At 30.8% G+C, this 22,445-nt stretch overlaps 1 protein-coding gene across 1 annotated transcript in view; it reads right to left on the reverse strand.

Moving 5' to 3' along the window:
* Nucleotides 1-273: 273 nt before the first annotated feature.
* LOC119685504 (ice-structuring glycoprotein-like) overlaps nucleotides 274-22,445 on the reverse strand; it is a 23,863-nt gene continuing 1,691 nt past the window's right edge. The window contains exons 2-4 of the mRNA XM_038099802.1: nucleotides 9,431-9,513; nucleotides 1,148-1,402; nucleotides 274-980 (exon numbers count right to left, since the gene is read on the reverse strand). Of these exons, the coding sequence (XP_037955730.1) occupies nucleotides 480-980; nucleotides 1,148-1,402; nucleotides 9,431-9,513 (839 nt within the window). The 3' untranslated portion in view covers nucleotides 274-479. The remainder of the gene's footprint in view (nucleotides 981-1,147; nucleotides 1,403-9,430; nucleotides 9,514-22,445) is intronic.

The raw sequence follows: 22,445 nt of genomic DNA on the forward strand, positions 1-22,445 counted from the left end.
GAAAAAAGTTCAACTATTTTTTATTTATTTTCGCCTAATTATAATTTTCGCAGACTCTTAAGATCACCAGAATAATCCAATGAGTTCACTTTTGGACCTGATCAAACCCAAATGTCTTCGTACTCAGCTCGATGAGCTTTGAACTCTTCTCCTTGCCATACAACAAATGAAATTAGTTAAAATTAAAGCGTTAATACATTTTTAATTATTAATAATTATTAAATTATTTTTTTTAATGTTTTTATAAATTCGTTTTCTTTGCAATGCGCGGCTGTTGTTGCTGTTATTTTTACTCCTTCGTTGTTCTGAGGTTCACGTTGATGCTCCATTATTTTTATTTGTTTTTTCAAATATTTTAGAAATACTAAATGTTAACATAAGAATATTAAAATGACTCTGGCATATTGTAGAAATGACGTTTATCCTTATTATCCTTCGGCCGATTATCCTTCGTCGTTATGTGAGTGATTATGAGAAAATTAATGCAACAGATGACCGTAGCCATGGCCATAACCTCCATAACCTCCATAACCTCCATAACCTCCATAACCACCATAACCACCATAACCCCCGTAGCCGCCATAGCTGGAAAAGCCACCATAACTACCGAGTGAAACTGCAGGTGCGGCGTATTTGACGATCGATGGTGCAGCGGCTACTGTGTATGTAGGTGCAGCGGCGGCGTATTTGACTACAGTCGGTGCGGCGGCATAAGAAATGGCGGGAGCTGCAGCTGCATAGGATATAGCAGGGGCAGCAGCGGCATATGATATAGCAGGAGCTGCGGCTGCATATTTTACAACAGGTGCAGCAGAATATGAGATGGCGGGAGCAGCAGCGGCATATGATATAGCAGGAGCAGCGGCTGCATATTTTACGACAGGTGCAGCAGAATATGAGATGGCGGGAGCTGCAGCTGCGTATGATATAGCAGGAGCGGCGGCGGCATATTTAACGACAGCTGGAGCTGAGTGTGTGACCTGGAAGTAGAATGTACTGTTGTTAAGTGGGTGTATTAGGAACTCTTACAAGAGTAGGCGGTGATTACACACAAATGGGAAAAATACATTTATTTTATTCTTCATATTTTATTCTACTTTATTTATTTCATATATTTTTTGAATAAACTTCGATAGGTGCGACTCACCTGACTAAATGATGAATAACTCGTAGCTGCTGGAGCAGCGATTGCTTTTACAGCAACAGGAGCTGAAACAGCTACAGGGGCTGCAACTGCAACAGGCGCAGCAGCAATTGATTTGACAAAAGTTGGTGCTGCAGCTACGGCAACGGGGCCTGCATGTGCATAGCCAACAGCTGGTGCGGCATATGAGAGATCATGTCCATAATCAAGTAAACCGCCTGGGGCGGCAGCTGATGCAGCAATTAAGCCGAGAAGAATCTGAAAAGGATAACAGAATGAGTCTTTAATGCTAAAATCAATATTCTAATAAGTTTTTAGAATATCTGAATGTTTACCAGAAACTTCATATTTGTACGAAAATAGTTGGTAGCTAAGATCGAAGCGGTGGTTAATGCGTAAACGAAATCTCGAACTTTTCACTAAGCAATATGTAATGAAACTGCATTGCAATTCAAAAACTTGAGATACTTTTATACTTCGATTCAGTTTAGTGCAACAAAATATTATATGTAAGTAATGAAAAGAAGAAGAAAAAATGCACATAGAAAATAGATAAATGCACAATCAAGCAAAAAGATCACAGAATCGTTTTAAGCGTTCAACCATTGGCCTGTAGGCCTGTAGTTACTGAGGCACGCACTCTTGGCTTCAGCTAAGAAGCCACATATTAGTTGGACAGACAAAAGATGCATTAACTGTGACTGGCCAAGAGCAGTTGTAACGTATTTCGTCGCTACACCGGAATCGCCATAATTGTTTCTCTTACGCATTTCAATGAAAAATGAAAAATGAAAAATACTTGTAACATGAAATATCTGCGCTGAAGTAAAATGTGAAATATCCCAAAGAAACTATCTGAAGCAAATGTGCAGATACATTACATGCCCATAAATCAAAATTCATTCTAAAATTTAAAGCATAAAAATTTGGTCAAATAGTAATAGGATTTCTTGGTAATAGGATTTCTTCACTATATTCGCAGGCATTTATATTTATCTATTCCAAGTCGATTTTATGATTATATCTCAATTTATGAATAACGTCGAGTCGATTTTGGATTCCCTTCCAATAATAGATTAAATGCTCACTATCGTCTTATGCACTCTTCGGATATACTAATATATCTCAAAAAATTAAGAACTTATCAAGTTGTCAGAAAACAGAAACTACGAGTGAGATTTAGAGACAGTGAAACATAGTGAGAATGAGAGAACGGGGTAGATAGACTGAAATAAAGAATATGTGTAATAGAGCGATTTGAATAGAGAGTGAGACAAGAAGAGGGTGAGATAGAGAAGGAGCGAGAAATATCTCACTCAATATCACAAAATATAAATATAAAGTGATATATATAGAGAGTAAGATATAGAGAAAGTGAAATATAGAGAGGGTGAGATATAGTAAGAGTAAGATATAGGGAGAATGAGATATAGAGAAAAAGAGAGAGTGGGAGAAAGTGATATATAAAGAAAGTAAGATATAAAGAGAGTGAAATATAGAGAGAGTAAGATATAGTGAGAGAAATAGAAAGAGATAGAAAGATAGAAAGAGAGAGTGAGAGAAAGTGAGATAAATATCCTTTTTATTCTCACTAAGAAAGAATGAGATAGAGAGAATGAAATAAATTAAAGTCTAAAAATCAGAGTGAAAGAGTGAGGTAAAAAAAGTAATATAAAGCGAGTGAATGATAGAACGAGAGTGTGATATAGAGAGGATGAGATATCGAGAAATTGAGATATAAAAACAGTGGAATCTAAAGACATGATGGAAAGTCTTTTATGTTTCTATTTCTGTTGGAGAGAGAAGTGGATAGTGAAAGAAAGAGAGATAGAGAGTGAGATAGAGAGAGATAAATACCTTTTTTTTCAATTAGAAAGAATGAGAAAGAGATATAGTAACAGAGTGAGAGTTAGTTAGATAGAGAATGAGATATAGACAAAGAGTTTGATAGAGAGAGTACAATAAAGATAGAGTGTAATATATATATTCAGATAGATAGAGTGTGTGGTAATAGTTCCCCAGACCGAAGTTTTGTTTTGACACTCCATATTCGAAGTAGTTAAAATTCTTTCAGTGAATGCTTCCTTTTTTCAATTTTTATTTAAAAAGTTTTCATTCCTTTCTTGTTTTTCTTATTGTTATAACAAAATTTTATATACATCCTTCTCAGAGCTCAGTTTGATTAATTTCTCTCTTTAATAGTCTGGCAGTGCTCTTAGAAACTTCTAAGCTCAACTTTATTATGAAGAACGATTGAAACCCGTTCGGTGAATCATCAGTTGAGATTGTAATTAAGTTGTTTGAGTTGAATTTTAATTAAGACTTCAATTGATTTAAAATTTCTAAAATACTATACTTTTTTCAACAACATTGTTCCATTTCTGGCGCAGTTCTAGTGCATTTGTCATTGTTAAGGCAGTCAAACAAAAAAAAATATGCAACTGACATTGAAAAGCTCAAACAGTGTTCGCTGATATTTGCGGAATCTGGCAAATTGCTTTAATTTTGGAAAAATATTTCAATTTGAAATATCTGAATTTTTGGAACCTTTATTCGTGCTGTGCTGCACCTAAGATTCGCTTTATAAGGCACTTTAAAACATTTTAAATTATGTGCTTCAAACACTTAGAAATTCTACTCGAACACTGCGAAGAACGACATTTTTTCATTTGCGCAACTCAAACGATTTCTTAATATTGCCACATAAGTAAAGTGCAATACAAATTGCATTATTGCACGATTTGGGTAGAATTCATGGATAAGAGTTTTTAAAGCATTCAAAATCAATTTCTTGATTGTTTTCCAAAGAATAAAGGTTTATGGTAATCCTTTAATTAACGTTTCAATTAAGTAAGGGATGAAAGGACTCTGGCATTCAAAAGAAGGCGTATGTTAACTCTAGCATCATCCTTCTCCTAATGCTTGTCCAATATCATCAGTGTTCTGGTGATATTCCAAATAAGTATATTTCAACTAAGAGTTCAAGATCCGAGTGTCATTACATGATGTTCCTTAAATCAGGTAGAGTGCTTGAAAACTGTAAGAACATAATTGTCCCGCTTCCTAGAGCCTAAGTGAGCAAGATCTCTTATGAAACAGGCGATTACTAGAATTTACCAACTTGTTTTAAAATATGTTCACGGAAATGATCAAAACATATTTGTTCCATTGTTTGTTCTGGTAATTTTATAGCTGGAGTGGTGTAATATGTTATCATGTGAAAAGAAAACAAACCAAACCGATGAGTTTAAAACTATAATAGTGTTACGATTTGTTACGAAGAAGAGGAAACAGCAGAACACATATTGTGTCATTGTGATAGTCTTGCAAGACTCAGACTTCGCTACTTATCCATTGCCTATCCACTTATAATCCACTCTGCAAAGGACATACTGGCATTCTTAACTGCTACTCGTCTATGGAACTGAAGTGGGTATGTCACAATAATCCTCGAGGATTCAGTGACGCGGAGACTACTTCCCAACCCTTCTTTTGAAAAAAAAAAAAAAACTCATATAGTTTATAACTCTATTATCATTTACTAAGCGCATCAACGACTTTATTCCATGTACAAATAAGTGTACAACTGGTCCCAAAGCACAATTTATTGGCAAGAGTGATCCTTTATAGAATATTTATATTGTATATAAAGTTTCATTAATTTCAAACTCTTATATTATCTCGGTTCTAATGCATTTGATAAAGAAGTACTTTGCAATTTCCTCAGATGTACTCTTAAAATATATTTACTTTAGACTTCTGTAAATCGAAGTGAAAAGATAAGGTTACATTCGAACAGCGCAAATAATTATTCAAAGTGATGGAATGACCACAAACACAAGTTACATTCCTTCAAACCTAATATATAATAAATTTTATTATCAATAACTTCTTCTCTAATAAGATTTTCAAGTGCATATGTTTATACAAATATAAAAACAATTTATTAATTTTATATACTCTTTTTGGTGCAGTTAGAGAGCACAATTTCAATTATGTTAATGTATTTGCTTCTTTCATATTTTTTACTCTTTGGTTAAGTCTATATTTGAACTTAATTTTAATAGTATTTTATAATGTGGCATTTTCAATATATGATTAAGTTATTTTATATTATGATAGGGGTTTATTAATTTTTTATTTTGAAAATTTTAATAAACTTATATTGTCTTATCAAGAGCAGCGATTCTCACCAGTGTTAGAAGATAGATATTATCCTGTGCTGAAAACCATGTGTAAAAACCGATCCTATAGTGAATAGTGTAATAGTGAATTGGTCAGAGGATTATGAGTACTTCAAACATTTAGAAACAGAGACATTTCAAAATAATTCAAGCAGATTTAATAAGTTTATTAAATTTTTTACGGTAACATTTTCGGTAGTCGAATAGCCATACAGCAAATTAGACTTTAATGGATAAAGAAAAAATTAATTAAATAAAACGCTTCACCACTCTTTTTTGCACTCAAACTAATGCAGATTTGCTTTTATGGACGTTAGTAACGCCCAAAATGTTTGTGCCACCAAATAAAGCAATTGAGACCAGTAGCTCTGCGTACCCGCGGTAATTACCTCATTGGGTAATTATCGCATGAAAATCGCATGAAATAGGTTTGCTTGACAGATGTTGCTCAAGCAATCGGGAGTTGAGTTTGCAATCAATTTAATTTGATTTTAATATTGTAAATGGAATAATGGATGAAAATGGTAGTCATACTGAAACGAAAAGGAACTAAAGAACGACTAGCTTAATGAATTAATTGATTGAGTAACTAACTTACACTTTATCAGAAAGGGATAACTGGCATCCTATGACAAAATAATTAACTATCATTTTTATTATAGATAATATGTTATCTATAATATTTAGTTATATCAAATATAGGTGAACCCAAATTCGTATTTTTAATCTAATTATTATATTTACTTATACAACACTTATCGTATTTTAAGCTTTTCTCACAATGAACCGCTTCTCTAATGAATCCATTAGATGAATTAAATGAATTAATTATTTTCTCAAATTTGTTTCGATTACATTGGTGAGTTCTTTCAATTGCCTTTTCATAAATAAAACAAAATATAATTATTATTTCTATTGCCAATCGCCGCTTCAACTTTTTATGGTACATATTAGTAACTTACCAGATTTTATAGCCACTCATGCTATAAAGTAGCATGCATGTTACACTTAGCCTTTTAGAGCAAAGCCATAAATGACGAGACTCGCGGAATACTCCATGGTCGCACAGCCCAGGGATAACGGGGGTTACTTGCACAAGTAGGTACTCCAACAACCTTTTTTGTTGTGATTAAAGTTTAGCATATATCTATTAATTATGTACTTGTGTTATTGGCAAATAGTTCTGACTGAAAAATTATTTTGAGTACTGCATATACCTATGCTACGGGTACGCAAAGTATTATCATCTGAACTCAAAGACAATTATGAGAAGGGGAAATGTTACAGTAAGGTTTTTAGGTTTCTTATACATTTCCTGAAAAGTTTCCATTTATTTCGAAACAAAGAAAAATCTGACAAAACTACTGATTCTGACAATCACAAAATACAAGCGAATTAGATCGGCGTGAAAGCTACTTTGGAATAGCGCATATGTGCTGGATGTAAAGTGAATTCCAAGTACTGTCACCTGAATTAAGAACACAATAGTTAGAAGTGAAAATAGTACACTTCGATGTTTGGGATCTATTGTGTTATTCCTAGAAAAGTTTTAAGATCACGTTTCCAGTAATTGTATAACACAAACAGATAATATCTGTTAACGTTTCTGTTGATATTAGTATCTTTGAAAGATGGCACTTACAAGATTATTCTGAGTACAAATTTATTTGGACTGAACACTGTTAGCATTTATGTTGTTAATCCAAAGAAGTTGTGTGGATCACATGAGAATCTAGAATCTATTTAAGGTTTTTATGATTACTCTATTCTTATGACTAAGACAAATAAGTAGCAACTTTGTCTTTGCTTTCGAATCACTTCTGATCAGGTATCCAAACGAGTCTTTCTTTCATAATACCACTTATACTAATTAAGTCAGTAAATTTAGTTGTTGAGTTTTAGAGATATCTTATAATTCCATGACTATCTGAATATATAATTATGCTGGAGTTAAGATATTACTTAAAGAAGCCATTTATAGCACTGAAGTCAATTGCATGTAGAGTCGCTTGTAGGTATTTGATTAGAGTGAAGTATATATGTATTGTATTATTCCTTAATAAGTATACATTAATAACGTCTCTGAATTTACCAATCGTTGTGCTTAATTACAGAAAGTAATCCAAAATATTGTTCATCCCCTTATAAAAATGCTTTTCTAAGCCCTGCAAATATCATATTATGATGAATCGTAAAACTATAAATAATGCATGCAATACAATGTCGCTTTAAAATAATCTAAGATGAAAAAAATTATTTCGAATTGGCAAGTGGCAAGTGGCAATTGGTGGGACTGCGTCTATGAACGCGTTGCTCATGCCACCAAGCATTAGAGACTAGAAGACTGCATTGCCCAATTCTAGTGACAAATGTTTTAAGTACGCTGAAAATCAAGTTTGGCTTCATGTTAAACGATTCGCGAAAGTCTTCAATTGCGGCTCAGTTCCCAGTTGCATCGCTCCAACAGCGATCAAGAAGTACTTCTAACAGAAATGCTTTAGGTCATGGCAAAGCGTTGCAAGACGAAAATTCTTCTCATTGCTCAGTTGTTTTTCTACCAAAATATTGATAAAAAAATGAATTAAAAAATATTTGAGGTAGTTTTAATCAAAATATCGTGACACTTTTGCGACAATTTTTTGTTTATGGAAGTTAACAGGTGTACGTTCTTTTATGACTTGGAAATATTAAATATTAATAAAGAAACAAATCATAGAGGGTGGACTTCCAAGTTTCTCAATAAGGATTGCTAAAGTAATCAATTCTTTTGTTTTAAGACTATTTATTAAAATAAAAAATAAACGTATAAGAATTAGTTATTTAACATTACTTCAGATTTTACATAATCATTGATGATTTTCTAGGTTCAGAGGTCTTAAAGTGAGTACCTATATAAAAAAGTTAGCATTTATAAGCGCTCAATATTAAAAGCAAATATGTGCTGCAATATAATATAATTCAAATTCAAAAATAAATATATTTAAAACTAATTGTTTTACTTAATTAAATTTTCTGATTCTCAAAAATGCAAAACCCTGAAGTTTCCGATAATATTATGATTTTCACAATCTATTACCCAAATTACTAGTTGATGGTATAAGTTATCTAGTACACTTCCTTTATATATACACAGATATCCCATCAAGATACTATCGTTTAAACTGAAAGTGAAGCAAGAAAGAATCCTTGTTAAGATAGAAATAATTAAACTAATAATAATGAATAAACCGTGTTCGAAGTATTGAACATATTTTTTTCGGGTAGAGTTCTCTTATAATTCCTAAATGCACCACATCCACATCTGTACGTTAGTTTTCGTTTTTTGCACTAATCACTTAAGATATTTACTATACAGGACGTATCGGCTCTTAATAGATGCTGCTCCTTTTAAAGAAATAGGAGTAAAAATTCGCAGTCCATGGGCTTAATAATGTAGATCATCGTAAAGCAAAACAATTTCGTTCTTCAGCGAAGGCAATATCAAGCAAAATTCTTTAATTAAGCAGGGTAGATTTAAAGACTCTATTTGGTCCACTATCACTTAAATTAGTTAGGCTCTCCGGCACTGATGTTTGTCGTTTTATAATATGGAGATCAAAAGCTTAGAGCACATTCTTTGTGAATGTCCAGCTATAACAGAACAAGGCTTCACTAGAATCCTATACTGTGCTAAAAATTACCCTGAGTATATTGGGTTAAGTGTCAAGGCTATATAAAATAGATATATTCGAGATCTATTCGAATTTAAATATCCACGAAGTAAAAATAGTTTATTTTGTTTATTCTATATTCTAACTTAAACGTGTGGCCATCAAACATTGAATGAACAATATTAAAGCATATTTTTGCGCTGATCAGTTTGGAATTGAATAATATTTTAAGCATACATTTAGGGAGTAGTTTCAAACTTATTAGCATCAATTTAAATTTAAATAAAATTATATAATTTAATTAATTTTGTAAATTTACACATTTATAATTATGATAAATTACCTCTGGTATATTCCAAAATTCTTTTTTAACTCCTAATATGACGAAGTAAAAAGGGCTCAGAAATCTAATCCATATGAACACTAACACGACTTTCGAGTATTGCTCTTACATTACGAGATGTAGCGCTGCGACCTAGGGAACTGTTTTTCCCTAGGGACTCAGGAATCTTCGTGTTAAATTGTGGTGTTGAACCTATTTCAACGAATTTTATTCTTTTAATCAATGATGATCATCTATGTTTTTGTGTGTTTATGTGTCTTTCTGGTATTGTTTTAAAATATTTAGAGCTATTTGATTTGTACTATGTAGAAAAATTGCTTTAGTAAGTAATTCTAAAGTGAAATGTCAATGCAAGTAATCACTACTAGATGGCCTCACTTAAATAACTTTATACAAGATTCTGTTTTCTTTGCCATGCGCTTTTTATATATAGATATGTGGGTATTTTTATATTACTTCTACTAATCTACTAAAGTCTAAATAATTTTATTCAATCTATTAAGGAAATTTACTTCTGAGGTAAATTTTTTAGTTCCTCACAATTTCAAAACAAAATCCTTCTTTTTATCCATTGGTTTGTATGTACGGGTATTATATCTAATCTATTAATCTTATCATTTGAAATTTGAAATTACTATTAAAATTTTTGTATAATTTATTTTTCAATTATTTTTATCAATAATAACCACACATATCCATATGAGTATACATTTTTCTATTTTTAATTTATATTTAATTTTTGTACACGAGGACTCACACATGAGGAGTACTGTCCGGTGCAAAAAGTTGTAGGAAGCCATCAACACCTACACATTCTGGTTATTGTCTATATTTGTACGTTTTACTGAAGACGTGTACAGTGGGGAGTGTAAATATAAATAGATCAAAGTTATTCAAATCAATGAGTTGTGAAGTGGACAATTTTCAAGTGCAAACACTGTTTTCGCTCAACACAAAATATTGTGCAAAGAAAGCAAGGATATGTTCTGCATAAAATGTAGTCCACACCGATGCCATTTGCAAGGAAGCGGTGGGAATGCACAATGCGTAGGTGTCTGCAGTGTAAAAGTGTTTGAAATCATTTGTTTAACGCCTACGGACATGCCATGGATGGACACATGCCAGCCTTGCCATGTTTTTCGCAAGCAAAACTCGTGTAAATAAAATTGGTGGAAACGCCCTTGTGTGGGGGGTGACCATTGAATGTTCTGTGAAGTGACCTTAAAAAACATTTTCAAATAAATTTTTTTTAATTGTGAAATTCTTTCATGTGTTGATAATTTAAATTTTCGAGGATAATAGCTGAGCTATGTAGGACTTTTTGATTTTACCAATAAGTTGCTACATAAAAATCAGAGAGAATTTTTTAATTATAAAATTTTATCTATTGAATATTTAATTTATTTGATATTTTTTATAAGCTTCACAAATTTTAAATTTATATTGAAATTTTCTATTTTCAATTCTGGGTGTACTTTCTTAATCTTACCAAGTGGCTGTTTGAACTTGTCTTGTTTTTTCAACGACTGCATGAGTTCTAAGTAAATATGTATGTTTTGCATTCAGTGTTATGCCACTAAGCATATGTGTACTGTCACTTACATGCAAGTCAACATGAAAAGCACAGGTGACAAATATTTGTCAGTTTGTTCTTATGTTGTAAATGTAATTTCAATGGATTACATGAAAGTACCGCAAGCACACGTTCAACTCATGCACGGATATTTGACAGCCCGACAGCAGTTTCTTAAGTGATTCTTCTTATTCCAAAAGTGATGGTGGTTTGGCAGAAGAATAAACAACTTGCTGCCTAAGTAAATGATTACTGTTTACATAATTATTTGTAAAACAATATATATAATATGTTCAATAATAATAAATTGAAAGGTACTATGCATGAAAGGAAATATGTTATCATAACTTCCGGAATCTAGTCAAACCAAAGATATATTCTGGTGTTACTTAGCATATATTAATCGTGGATGGAATTGCGGCTTTGTATTCTAAAGCCAACTTAAGCTTAATAATGGCTCGTTTGAATTGGCAATGGCTCTAATTTTGAAAAATTATAGTTCTGTTAGATCGATTTAAAAAACTTAAAACACGTTTTTGGCACATCTTTTAGTGAAAAATGGGCTTTACCATATCAGGTACTGCATAGTTTTCCTCTTCTGTGTAAAGTCACAATTAAGACAAAACTTCTTATAGGATAGGACAAGTCTCATTTTGCGGTGATCTGTCAACAAGAACATTAAAGTATTGAGCAGATTGTGCTTTAGTTCAAACTATTGATTGGTGTTTTTGTGTTCAATTTAAACAGAGTAAGTCTTGTGATCTGACAAGAATCTTCGACTACTACTTAGCTGCCTTCAAGTATTTATGTTTACCGGTCAACTTAACAGTTTGGAAGGAGGTACTAATTTTGTAGAGCAAGGTCACTCCTTTAAGAAGTATGAATTTGTTTGATCTGTTAATTTGATTATGTCTAATAATATTAACTCATAGTATTGGGCAAAGAGAAAGCTACCCCTTTTAAAGTTATATTTCAAAAATATTTTGATTTTCAGTTCGTTAAGCTTACCGTGGTGAAGAAGAACCCGATTATACAAAAGATTTAGTATAACCTTAAATAAAAATGTCGTTGTTTAAATCATAATTGATTGAGATCTTCATCAAAAAATTGACTATTGTGTAAATATTTATATTAAATCGACTACTGAGTGCTTTCTTAAATACTTTACTTTTGTCACAAGCCATGAAGTTGTGTTGTAAGAATGTTTAAATTAATTCTTCATTTTAATCAATTAATTTATTTCATTGAATAAAAATTGCATAATAGTTTAAATCACATCAAATTTTCATTATGAAAATTCATATTTCATTACTTACGTTACTTTCAATTTGACCTAAGCCAACATAAAGTAACTGAACCAGCCATAAGCCATTGAACAGAAAGTCATTAAGAATGTCGTAAATATCTCAACACATTTTCAGATACTTGCACACGATATAAACTGAAAATATTCCTACAAAATAATGATAATACATAATTTAATAAAAAGCGTTACACGATAATTTTTTGTAGTTCCTACAAAGCGTTTCGTGCCATTCTTCTTCATCAAAGTCAACGTCGAGCGTATTGACTTTATTGATGGAATTTCTATTGCTTTTTATTTGAAGTTATTATTTAGTCATTTCTAATTTTGTTTTTTGTTCAGCTTTATTTGTACAAGTATCTTTTGTATGCGATCCAACTGAATTGTTCATACAGGTGCATACAGTTACTGGCGTACGAAGCCGCATGCATAACAGCAAATTTGTGCTGCGAGATACCCATTCATATGAAGTGCAGCTAGGCGTAGTGCGAACCAAGAAAAACATATAAAAATAAGTAAATATATAAGATATCTAAATAATTACTTTTTTATGCTGTCCATCCATCGATTGAACAATTCAACAATCCAACGATCCAACGATCCAACGATCCATCAGGTCTGCTGGAAATTCTTCATTTGTCTGCATGAACTACCGTTCATTCGCAATGCATTGCATGCGTTTGGCTGTTAGCAACAGTTATGCAAATCGTACCAGAATACAGAAGCGCGTGGTACGCAGTACTTAGATAGGTCGAAATCGCACAAAAATTGAATAAACGAAAATATATTCATAATACATATTTGCACATAATGCTTAATGAAGCGGTAGCGCGAAAAATTGATTTGATATCTGAGTTAAGCGTTGACAGAATAAAGGCACCTAATGCATTCCCAGTGTACTCTGTTATTAACATTGGGGCTTTCCGCTGTAGTAACAGATACATGAGACACAATAGCTGTGATTAGAATTTATTTTCTTAGTGCCACCTTAAAAAAAGTAATCCATAGACTGGACTAATCTATTGGATGTGGTCGTTAATTTTTAGGATTTTTAAAATGTAGATTACAAGTGTTGTTATATGGGACAGAATAACTCAATAAAAAACACTTCATTATAAAAAAAGTAAGATTAGTCGAATATTTTAAGGTAGTAGAAGATTCATCGATAGTCCATTGCTGGAGCACTGGGACTCACTATGATTCTACAATATTTGGAATCAAACATTCTGAATAAAAAACAATAACTCAATAAAAAACACTTCATTAAAAAAGAAGTAAGATTAGTCGAATATTTTGAGGTAGTTGAAAATTCCTCGATAGTCCATTGCTGGAGCATAGTGCCTAGTTAGGTAATAAAGGTAAAATCATTAAAGTATATTGAATATTTTAAGTACAATAAGTAATATATATAATTTCAACTTCATTTTTCTCCATTAAAATAGTTTTGAACAAACTATAGCCAACCCATTCAGTTCATAAGGAAGCACTAATAGAAGATCAGATCAAGCTGGAAAGACATACGAATTGATAAGCATAGAAGAGACCAAAAGAATAAAGTATCGTATATTTAATTATGCCTATCTTGAAGTTCTCTCTACTAGATTTTCATAAATCCATGTAAATTTAAAAAAGTATTGTGGAATATAACTTCTCTTAGTAAAATAAATATTTTTCTCTAATTTTAATCTAAGATTCCTTAGTATAAAATTTGTTTATAATGTTCTTTTTAATACATATTTAATACAGGATATAAACCGCATTATAGCTACATAACATTTTAAGAGGATATCTATTTCTATTAATTAATTAAATTAACTGGAGTTTATGTTCACTGATCTCGAAATTTGATGAATATTTTATTCATTCATGTGAAAGCTGTTTACATGAATCTTAGAATTTTAAAACATGTGAAACCTTGAATAGCAGAAAGTGAAATCTAAGTATCCTGAGATCGATTTAATGTTACCTAAGGTAAAAGATACTTTTTCGTTGCCGCTGTTTCTAAACGTAAGTAGATTGCTATTAAGTTACTAATTATATATTGTCATTTTGCTAGTAAACGCTACATTTTTTTGGAAGATTTAGAAGATTTTATTTATTCTAAATGAATCGTTATTCCTCTTAAGTTTTCACTACGGACATTGTATATGTTAAAACAATTCTGAATACAAAAGTTAACTTTTTTTTAAGTGAATATATATTTTATATTTATATTTACTTCATTTTCTATTAATAAATAGAATTATTAATTTTTTTAGTTGTCGGGTAGAGAAGCACTTCCTATGTGCTTAATATTGAGCACTAAAGTTCATATTAATATATGGGTATGCCAAAAGTTGAACAAAAAAATATTTCTAATTTTGGTCAGGCAGTCGTAAAAAGATTCGCAATCACTATTCTCTTATCAAAATAGTATTAGTTGTTCCAACACGTCTTACTTCAACTCGTAATATATGAGTTGTTCTGGTGTTAGTCCCATCGACACATATCGGGTCCAAAAAATCATATTAATTTTTACTCTTCTCCAATCATATGTAATAAGAAATTTCGTGATAGTTTCCAAATAAACTATAACTTTATTTAAAATAAAAAAATAAATGTGCATATACTCATATTTATATATAATTTGATAGACATATAGAGATAGAAAAATAGACAGATAAAATAAATGACGTTGATAAGAAAATTAAAGATTTTTTCAGTACCAAAAAAAAAATAATTTTATGATAAAAAGTCAGCTCTATTATAATTAAGGCTAGGTAACAATGCTAATCACAGCAACTAATGTCGAACTAATTTAAATTGCCTCACTAAACAGCGGCTCCAGTGGTCAATTGCTCAATACAAAAACTGAACAAATTTTATGGAAAACTATGTTTGGGCGTTGCTTTTAGCAATTAATTTTAGTATTAAATTTTGTTGCTGCTTCTTAATTAGAGAGACTACCTTAATTTATACTCGTATCTTGCTAGAAAGCTGATACACTTTATTCTTATTTATGTATCCTAAGCCCAAAGTTGAGGCAGCTTTAAAAGTAACCTCGTTTGGAGTAAGCTCAGCTTGTTTGGCAAAATATGTTTAAACACTATTTAATATTTTAAGAGCTCTAAATATGGAAGGCATTTGAAGTGGTTTAGGAACTTAAGAGTTTGTAATTATGTTTTATAGAAATTCCCGTTCACACATCATTAATGTTTTCATAGAAAATTAACTTGAACATTTTTATTGTAGTCATATAAGTTAGCTCAGTCATATTAGTAAAATATCTGAAGTCATTTTGGCTACTGAGCCTTAAATGGTTTGGTCTATTGTTAGAAAAAAATAAGTATAAACGGCTTATCACATTCTATATTTGTAAAAACCTATAAGTTTCTTATTATGACATAATATTTCATCTCACTAACTATAAATGTCAATCATATATGGAATATTTTATGAAATAGGTAGCGATTTTTAATTAGTATTTCAAGATATTCTTCTTATGCAATTATCTAATTATATATTATGAACAAACGAAAGATCTTTGTTTGGGACTATATATATAGTAGTTCAGCGCTGAGATAAAGTTAAGAACTTAGTTAAACTGTTAGCATTGATGGTTTCATTTACATTGCTGGTGCGCATTATATGCGAAGATAGATTCTACAGGCTTATCGCATTAGACGCATCTCCAAAAAAACAGTGTTTGGCGCTAAGTGGAACAGTAGGAAAAAGATTTTCAGTTAGTGTTAATTTTCTACAACATTTCATTTGATTTGATTAAAGAAGAGAGTAGGTCCAAAAGTTCTTTATGTACTGCCAGCACAAGTGGGTCGATTATATTCCTTGCAAACCTTATTTATTTCTTATATTATTAAGAAAATGAAACAAATTCTATAACTGCGTTCCTTTATATACCGTTTCTATTAGTTAATGCTTTTTAATTACCATTTATCAATCCCATGAAAGAGCTGGACTATGTCGTACATAGCAAGTAGACGCGTTATTACTTATTCATCTTTATTTCTAGTATTCATAGCTGATTTATTACTGCTATTGAATAGTAAACCTCAATTACATTATATTCGCTTTATAGAACAAACTTACGATTGAAAAATATTTTGTCCGAAACTGATAACAACATCTTATAATAACCCATATATGTTAAGATGTCTTCTGGTTGAATCACGTACAGTATACGAAGTCTATATTACCAAATTTATTTATAAACAAAATGTATCATTTACAAATTTTTAGTATTCATTTATAATCCAGAAGTTCATTTTATTAGATAACAATTACGACTTTCGTTTTAAACACACAATCCATAGGTTGTTAGACTAGTTAAAAAAAAATCTTAATTTATTCGCAAATTTTAGTTGGAAATCTGCGACAAAATGAATAAATAAAATTAAATTTATTAATGAAGAGTTGAAAATATAACAAAAACGTTTCAAACTTTCGTTTTCATTGTAATTTTTTTGCATAAAAAATTATTTGTAATATAAAATATCTTTTTTTTTTGAGGTAAAAACTGTTATTTTTGGTGATTGTTAGTCTTTTCTAAGCCAATCTATTTTGCTCTGCAATTAAATCCCGTAAAAGTAAATAAATAATTCTTTTCAATTTAATAAGAAAAGCATAATGTAATGGAAATTATAAAAATAATAAATCGTTCATCTTTAAATAATAGTATTTGAATTGGGACTCCTAACAACTAATGTATGTATGTCTACTTTTTTATACTCGTACCTATTTCTGAGAGCTGAATGTAGTCATTGAAGACGTGGCAGGAAAGATTGGAGTAAATGTGGATAAATAGAAGAAAAATTATGCCATCTAGAAGCATAGCCAGAAGAAAACTGCTTAAATTGAAGTATAGAGGTTATGTATCAAGCCCAGTAGATGTGAAGGAATCATATGACAGAATTGAAAGCAAAATGTGAATAAGATGAGAATGTTTGTATGTATACCATAATATGAAAACTTTTTGAATCAAAACGAGATGAGCAGAGAGAGTTCATTTATAACAAATAATTATAATTACCATAAAATGGACCTCAAGATTGATCCGATCAAAAAATACATAAAGGATACAGCCCTGAAATTATTTACGAAAACTGACAGGCTTACTAATACTGTGTTATTGAATTTCAGATTAGTTACAGACTCCTCAGGGAGGTACCCATATCTGAGGTCAGTTATTACTTAGTCTGATGAAGGGATAAACAATAATTCGGTCAGGGCATAGAGAGCGGTCATGAAGAAACCTTGCAATTAGCGAGTAAAAGTTCTCAAGTGACTGACTCAACTAACCTCAACATAATATATATAGATATATAAGTCTTATCTAATATATCGAATGCCATAGGTGACAATGTGTTTGATAGTTTGATTATGACTTACACATCTCTAACAACACCTCAATGTGTGCCCACATAAACGGCTGATTGACTAAATAGTAATCCTGAAATGACTGGAGTGACAAACTGAAAAAGAATAGAATGGAGTAGAGAAGAACAGGGGCAAAGCTGAACACTATGTTGCTTTTCACTCGGTTTTCACTCGGTGTCTACTACACTGGTGTGACTTTTGGTAAGATGCCACACTTTTTTACTAACAATATTTGAAAGTTATATGTATTTACGTTCGTACATTAAAATTTTGTCAAAGTCCAGACAGTGTAGACGCTCAGTAAGTTCTAACTGACTAACTGAGTGAAAGGCTATTGTTGCCAATGGCTTTTAAAAGAAAAAATTAAATCAATGTGCATTCAATAAATATAAATTTAAAAAAGTTCATATTAATTCATATTAAAACTTTATTACAAAAGTAAATTTTTAAGTTCATATTATTTGAAGCATCATTTAATCGATTATGTTTGAACTTTAGTATTTGTGTAAGCATTCCACAATATTCCATAAAATCTCATAAATATTTAATAAATTTAATAAATTTTCAATTAAGCGCAACAACATAACATAACACACGTAGAGTAAGGACTCTCCTAATTTGCCTTAACCAAAGCCAATCAATTAAAATGTGACATATAGCAAAAAGAATACATAAAACGCTTCTGCAAGGACACGAAGCGAGCGACAAGGATGCTTTGCCATACTCTTCAGCAACTCTTCAGCACAAATTAACCTTCACCTTTATCGCATTGCATGCTTATCAAAATATTGATATTAAAATTTGTTTTTGTAATTTATTTTATTTAAGTTTTCTTACAACAGCTCAACGGCTCAATGCACAACTTGTTGAGTTAAAAGCAACTCATGAACTCACCACAGTCTGCCCACTTGTTGGTTGGTAGCTACGAGCAACTCAAACTCAGGCAGAAATTCAACTATTTTTGTGCTGTGTTGGCTGTTGTTGGCTTTTGTTGTTGTTGCGCGTGTTGGATTGGTTTTTAGTTGGGCAGTTCGGCAGTTCGGCAGTTCGGCATATGCAACAAGTTCGCATGTAAGCTCAATCAGTCTTAGTTGTCGTGTGAACGTGTTTGGTGTGTTAACGCATCGAAAATTTCGACAGAATTTTTAATTTGAGTGGAAGAATTATTTGGATATAAATTCACAAAATGTTGTGCGCAGTCAAATGATTCGCCATAAATTACGAAACAATAAATAAAAAATTAAATTAGTTGCATTTGTAACTGACGTGATGATATCTCGGAATTATAATAATAAATCGCGAATTGATTTGAAATAAGAAATAAATTTTTCATTAATTTACAATTAGAATTTGTCAACTGAAAAGTTCGCGCGCTTTTTATGTCTTCAACCAAAAAACTTGCTTAAAGAATTGCATTAATAAAATATTTAAAAAATTTAGAAAGTCTTAAGAATCTGTATATGAAATAATTAATACTTTGGCAAAAAAAAAACGCCCATCAGGAAAATTCAAAAAAGTAATAAATGTGCTAATGTGAAATACAAAAATATTATTATTTATTATTATTTATTAATGTTTTTCGAACCACTTTAAAAGCTTTCCGTTAAATAAAAGTGAAATACAAAACAAAAAACAAAAAACAAAACAGGCAATTGAACGGCAACAACAATTTCGTTACAGTGTTTCTAATAATAAACGAGCGAATTTAAATTCAAGTTTGTAAATTATTGCAGTTAACTTCGCTGTAAACGTCGCTGTTAACGTTAACGTCACTGTTAACTTCGCTGTAGTCGTGAATGTGGCTGTGGCTGTGGCTGTTGCTGTTGCTGTAAGAGCTATTAATGAATTAATTAATTGAAAATAAATAGAGTGTGCAGCGCCGCGTAAATATTGCTCCAAATTAGCAACAATAACAACAACAACAACACCAGCAACTACTACTATTATTGCTACAACTACAACTTCTAAATATTAAAATAAAAATAAACATAAAAATATAATGAAAATAAAAACAAAAAACAAGTTTTCTTTTTACTTTTCAATTTAAAATTTACAACGAACGCGCCTAACAAATTAATTATTTTCGGATTTTGGTTCAACAGGCGAAACTCTTTTAGAGAATCAATTATTTTTAGAATTCAATCAAAAAAGGTGAGTTCCTCTTCTCTTCTTTTTCAGAGAATCAGTTTTTGAAATCACAAAATAGATGATTTCGTATAAATTTATATCAAATATGTCTTGCAAAATCTATAGTATAACATCGGAAATTATAACCATAATAAAATTTTTAATAGTTTTTAAATGGATTTCATATTTAGAGATTATAGTCCATATATGAATATCATAATTAAATAACAATTCATTAGCATGACATTAGGGTGACTTTTATATTCAAAAAAATCATTTTTATTCCATATTAAAATATTATAAATTATAGAAGATTCATTAGTCTCAGCTCATAATACACTTATTTGCTGATGTTTGTTGCTTTATTTGGATTCACATATTTTGCATGCGCGTTTACAGTTTCTGTGAAAGGTAAGCATTCACTTTATTCGAAATTTATTAGTTCGTTATTTATAAACTTCGGCTGTAGAGCAACCAGTGCTAACTTAAATATTATAAAATCAATATTTTCCAAGCGAAGTAAGAGTAAGAGAGCTTGTAGTGCTTCTACACGCCTCTAACGTAGTTAGAAATCAATATATAAGATGGTCAATTAGACTTATGCTAATTTTTACTAATTCATGGCTCTACAAAAAACTAAATTCCTTCCAACACTACATTCCTAGATAGTTGTTTAATTTATAATGCTGAAATCAGATTTAGTCTTTTAGATTGAAATTTTATAAGTTGACAAGGCATTTTTTATCTTGGACTATTATAAAAATACAATCTAGTACCTTCCAAGATCATCCTACTTTACAAAAAATTTAAATAAATATGCCTTACATGTCTGTACAAAGAAACTTATATATTGACGTGGGTTGATAAAGCAATTCTGAAAGTGTTCAAAGGAAAAGTTCTTTGGTTAATCTTTGACTCAACAGTTTGGTCATTGCTATCGTATTCGAATGAATTATAAAATTGCTGTATATCCAGCGAATTATCATCCAGTAATGCCATGTATGATATTGAAATTGAAGAAAAAAATATGGTGGAAGGTCTTTTCTACCATGAAGTAATAAATTTCAGTAAGAATTAACTAAAATAACATATACGCATGAAGAAGAAGCCCATGGGAACAATTTTTTTTTCAGATCTTAACCTAACAACGAATTAGTTGTGGAGATTTTTGATACTTTATTTATAAGTTATAATACAATAAATAGGGTAGCTAATCAAAACAGGGGATTAAAACTAATTGTTCTATATTTTAAGATGATTTATATTTTACAAAACAATATCTGGTAAGATAGAAAACACACATGAAGATTATGGAAGATGGAAGATTTTCATACGTTTCAATATGAAATACAAGAATTCAAACTTAAAATTGAATGGATTGGTTACATATACAGGACATTATAAAGTGTGTATTTGATTTTTTTATTATTCACTCTCCAATCTAATCTGTTTCATTATTATATATATTGTTAGATTAGGTTATACTGGCAATTCTAAGGATCCACTTAACCCAATTTGCCTATTATATTACTGTAAAAGAACTCAAAGGTTTGAAAACCACCTTGAATCTTTGGTAAAGTACAAAATGCTTTCTAGAGGATTGTTTCTAGAATTGATTAAGATTATCAAAAAAGAAAGCGACGTGCATAAATATTGTTATCATCACAACTTTTATATCTAATACTAGCATAAGTTTTAAATACTACTTCACCTATATGCTCTATTCAATTGGGAATCAATAAATAAATAGGATACTTGATTTAAAGTTCGCTCAATAGCCTGAAGCACTATTATACATATGTTAAATACTATATGACTATATAAAGTCCAAAATCGTTGAAATTTTATTCACATCTTAGAATTTTCTTAGAACTTAGTAAAGAGAAAGCGTTCACGGCATCTAGCGTTCACGTAAGTCAGTGTTTACGTTTTTAAGCGAATATAGTATATACTAATAACGAAATCGAAGAAGTTCATTCAGGCATTCTACCAAAGTTTTGTATTGTTGCTACTGTTTAGTTAAACAGTAATTATTCAAAGATAAAGTATAGCAGAAAGTAGAAGATCTTTTATGTTAAATGTGTATAATTATATTCTAGCTAAACAAGTGATATGTTAGACGTACTTGAAGTAATTTTTCGGCTAATAAGATTTATTATCCAATATAGTAGCAGACTTTTTCTTATGCTAAGGACTAGAAACTATCAGTTGAGTTCCAAACAAAAGTAAAACATTTTATTTGTAAGCTGATTTGATGTATTAAAGATATATGGAACTCTAATTCTGACCATGGAATTTACTATTACTACATATTGTATAAAATTGAATTGGATTCTGACAAATAACACTAATTCTTGCTTTTAATTTTTAAGCTAGCATATTTAATACGAAGCCACTAATAAGCTAACTTTCAGCACATAAATTAAATGTAGCATGACTTACGATTTTGCAATAAATTAGTTTTGATTTCAAAATTAATGTTAAATGCACTAATAACAGAAAAATAAATAATTCAAATAATATAAATTGCAAAGTGTATAATTTATTATGATTAAGTATTATTTTGACAAATTCTTTAATGGTGCAGAACAAAGTCACTTCAATTAACTTTCAGCGTATGAAATTAGCAGCAAACACGCAGATACAGATACTTGTATTAAAACACATTTCTCAACAAGATACAAATGCCGGCAGTGCCATAGTATCTTATGGCCAGAATACACCTGCTGGCCGCTTAGCTTTGGCTTT

This window comes from Teleopsis dalmanni, chromosome 2 (assembly GCF_002237135.1).
Source record: "Teleopsis dalmanni isolate 2A chromosome 2, ASM223713v2, whole genome shotgun sequence".
NCBI lineage: Eukaryota > Metazoa > Arthropoda > Insecta > Diptera > Diopsidae > Teleopsis > Teleopsis dalmanni.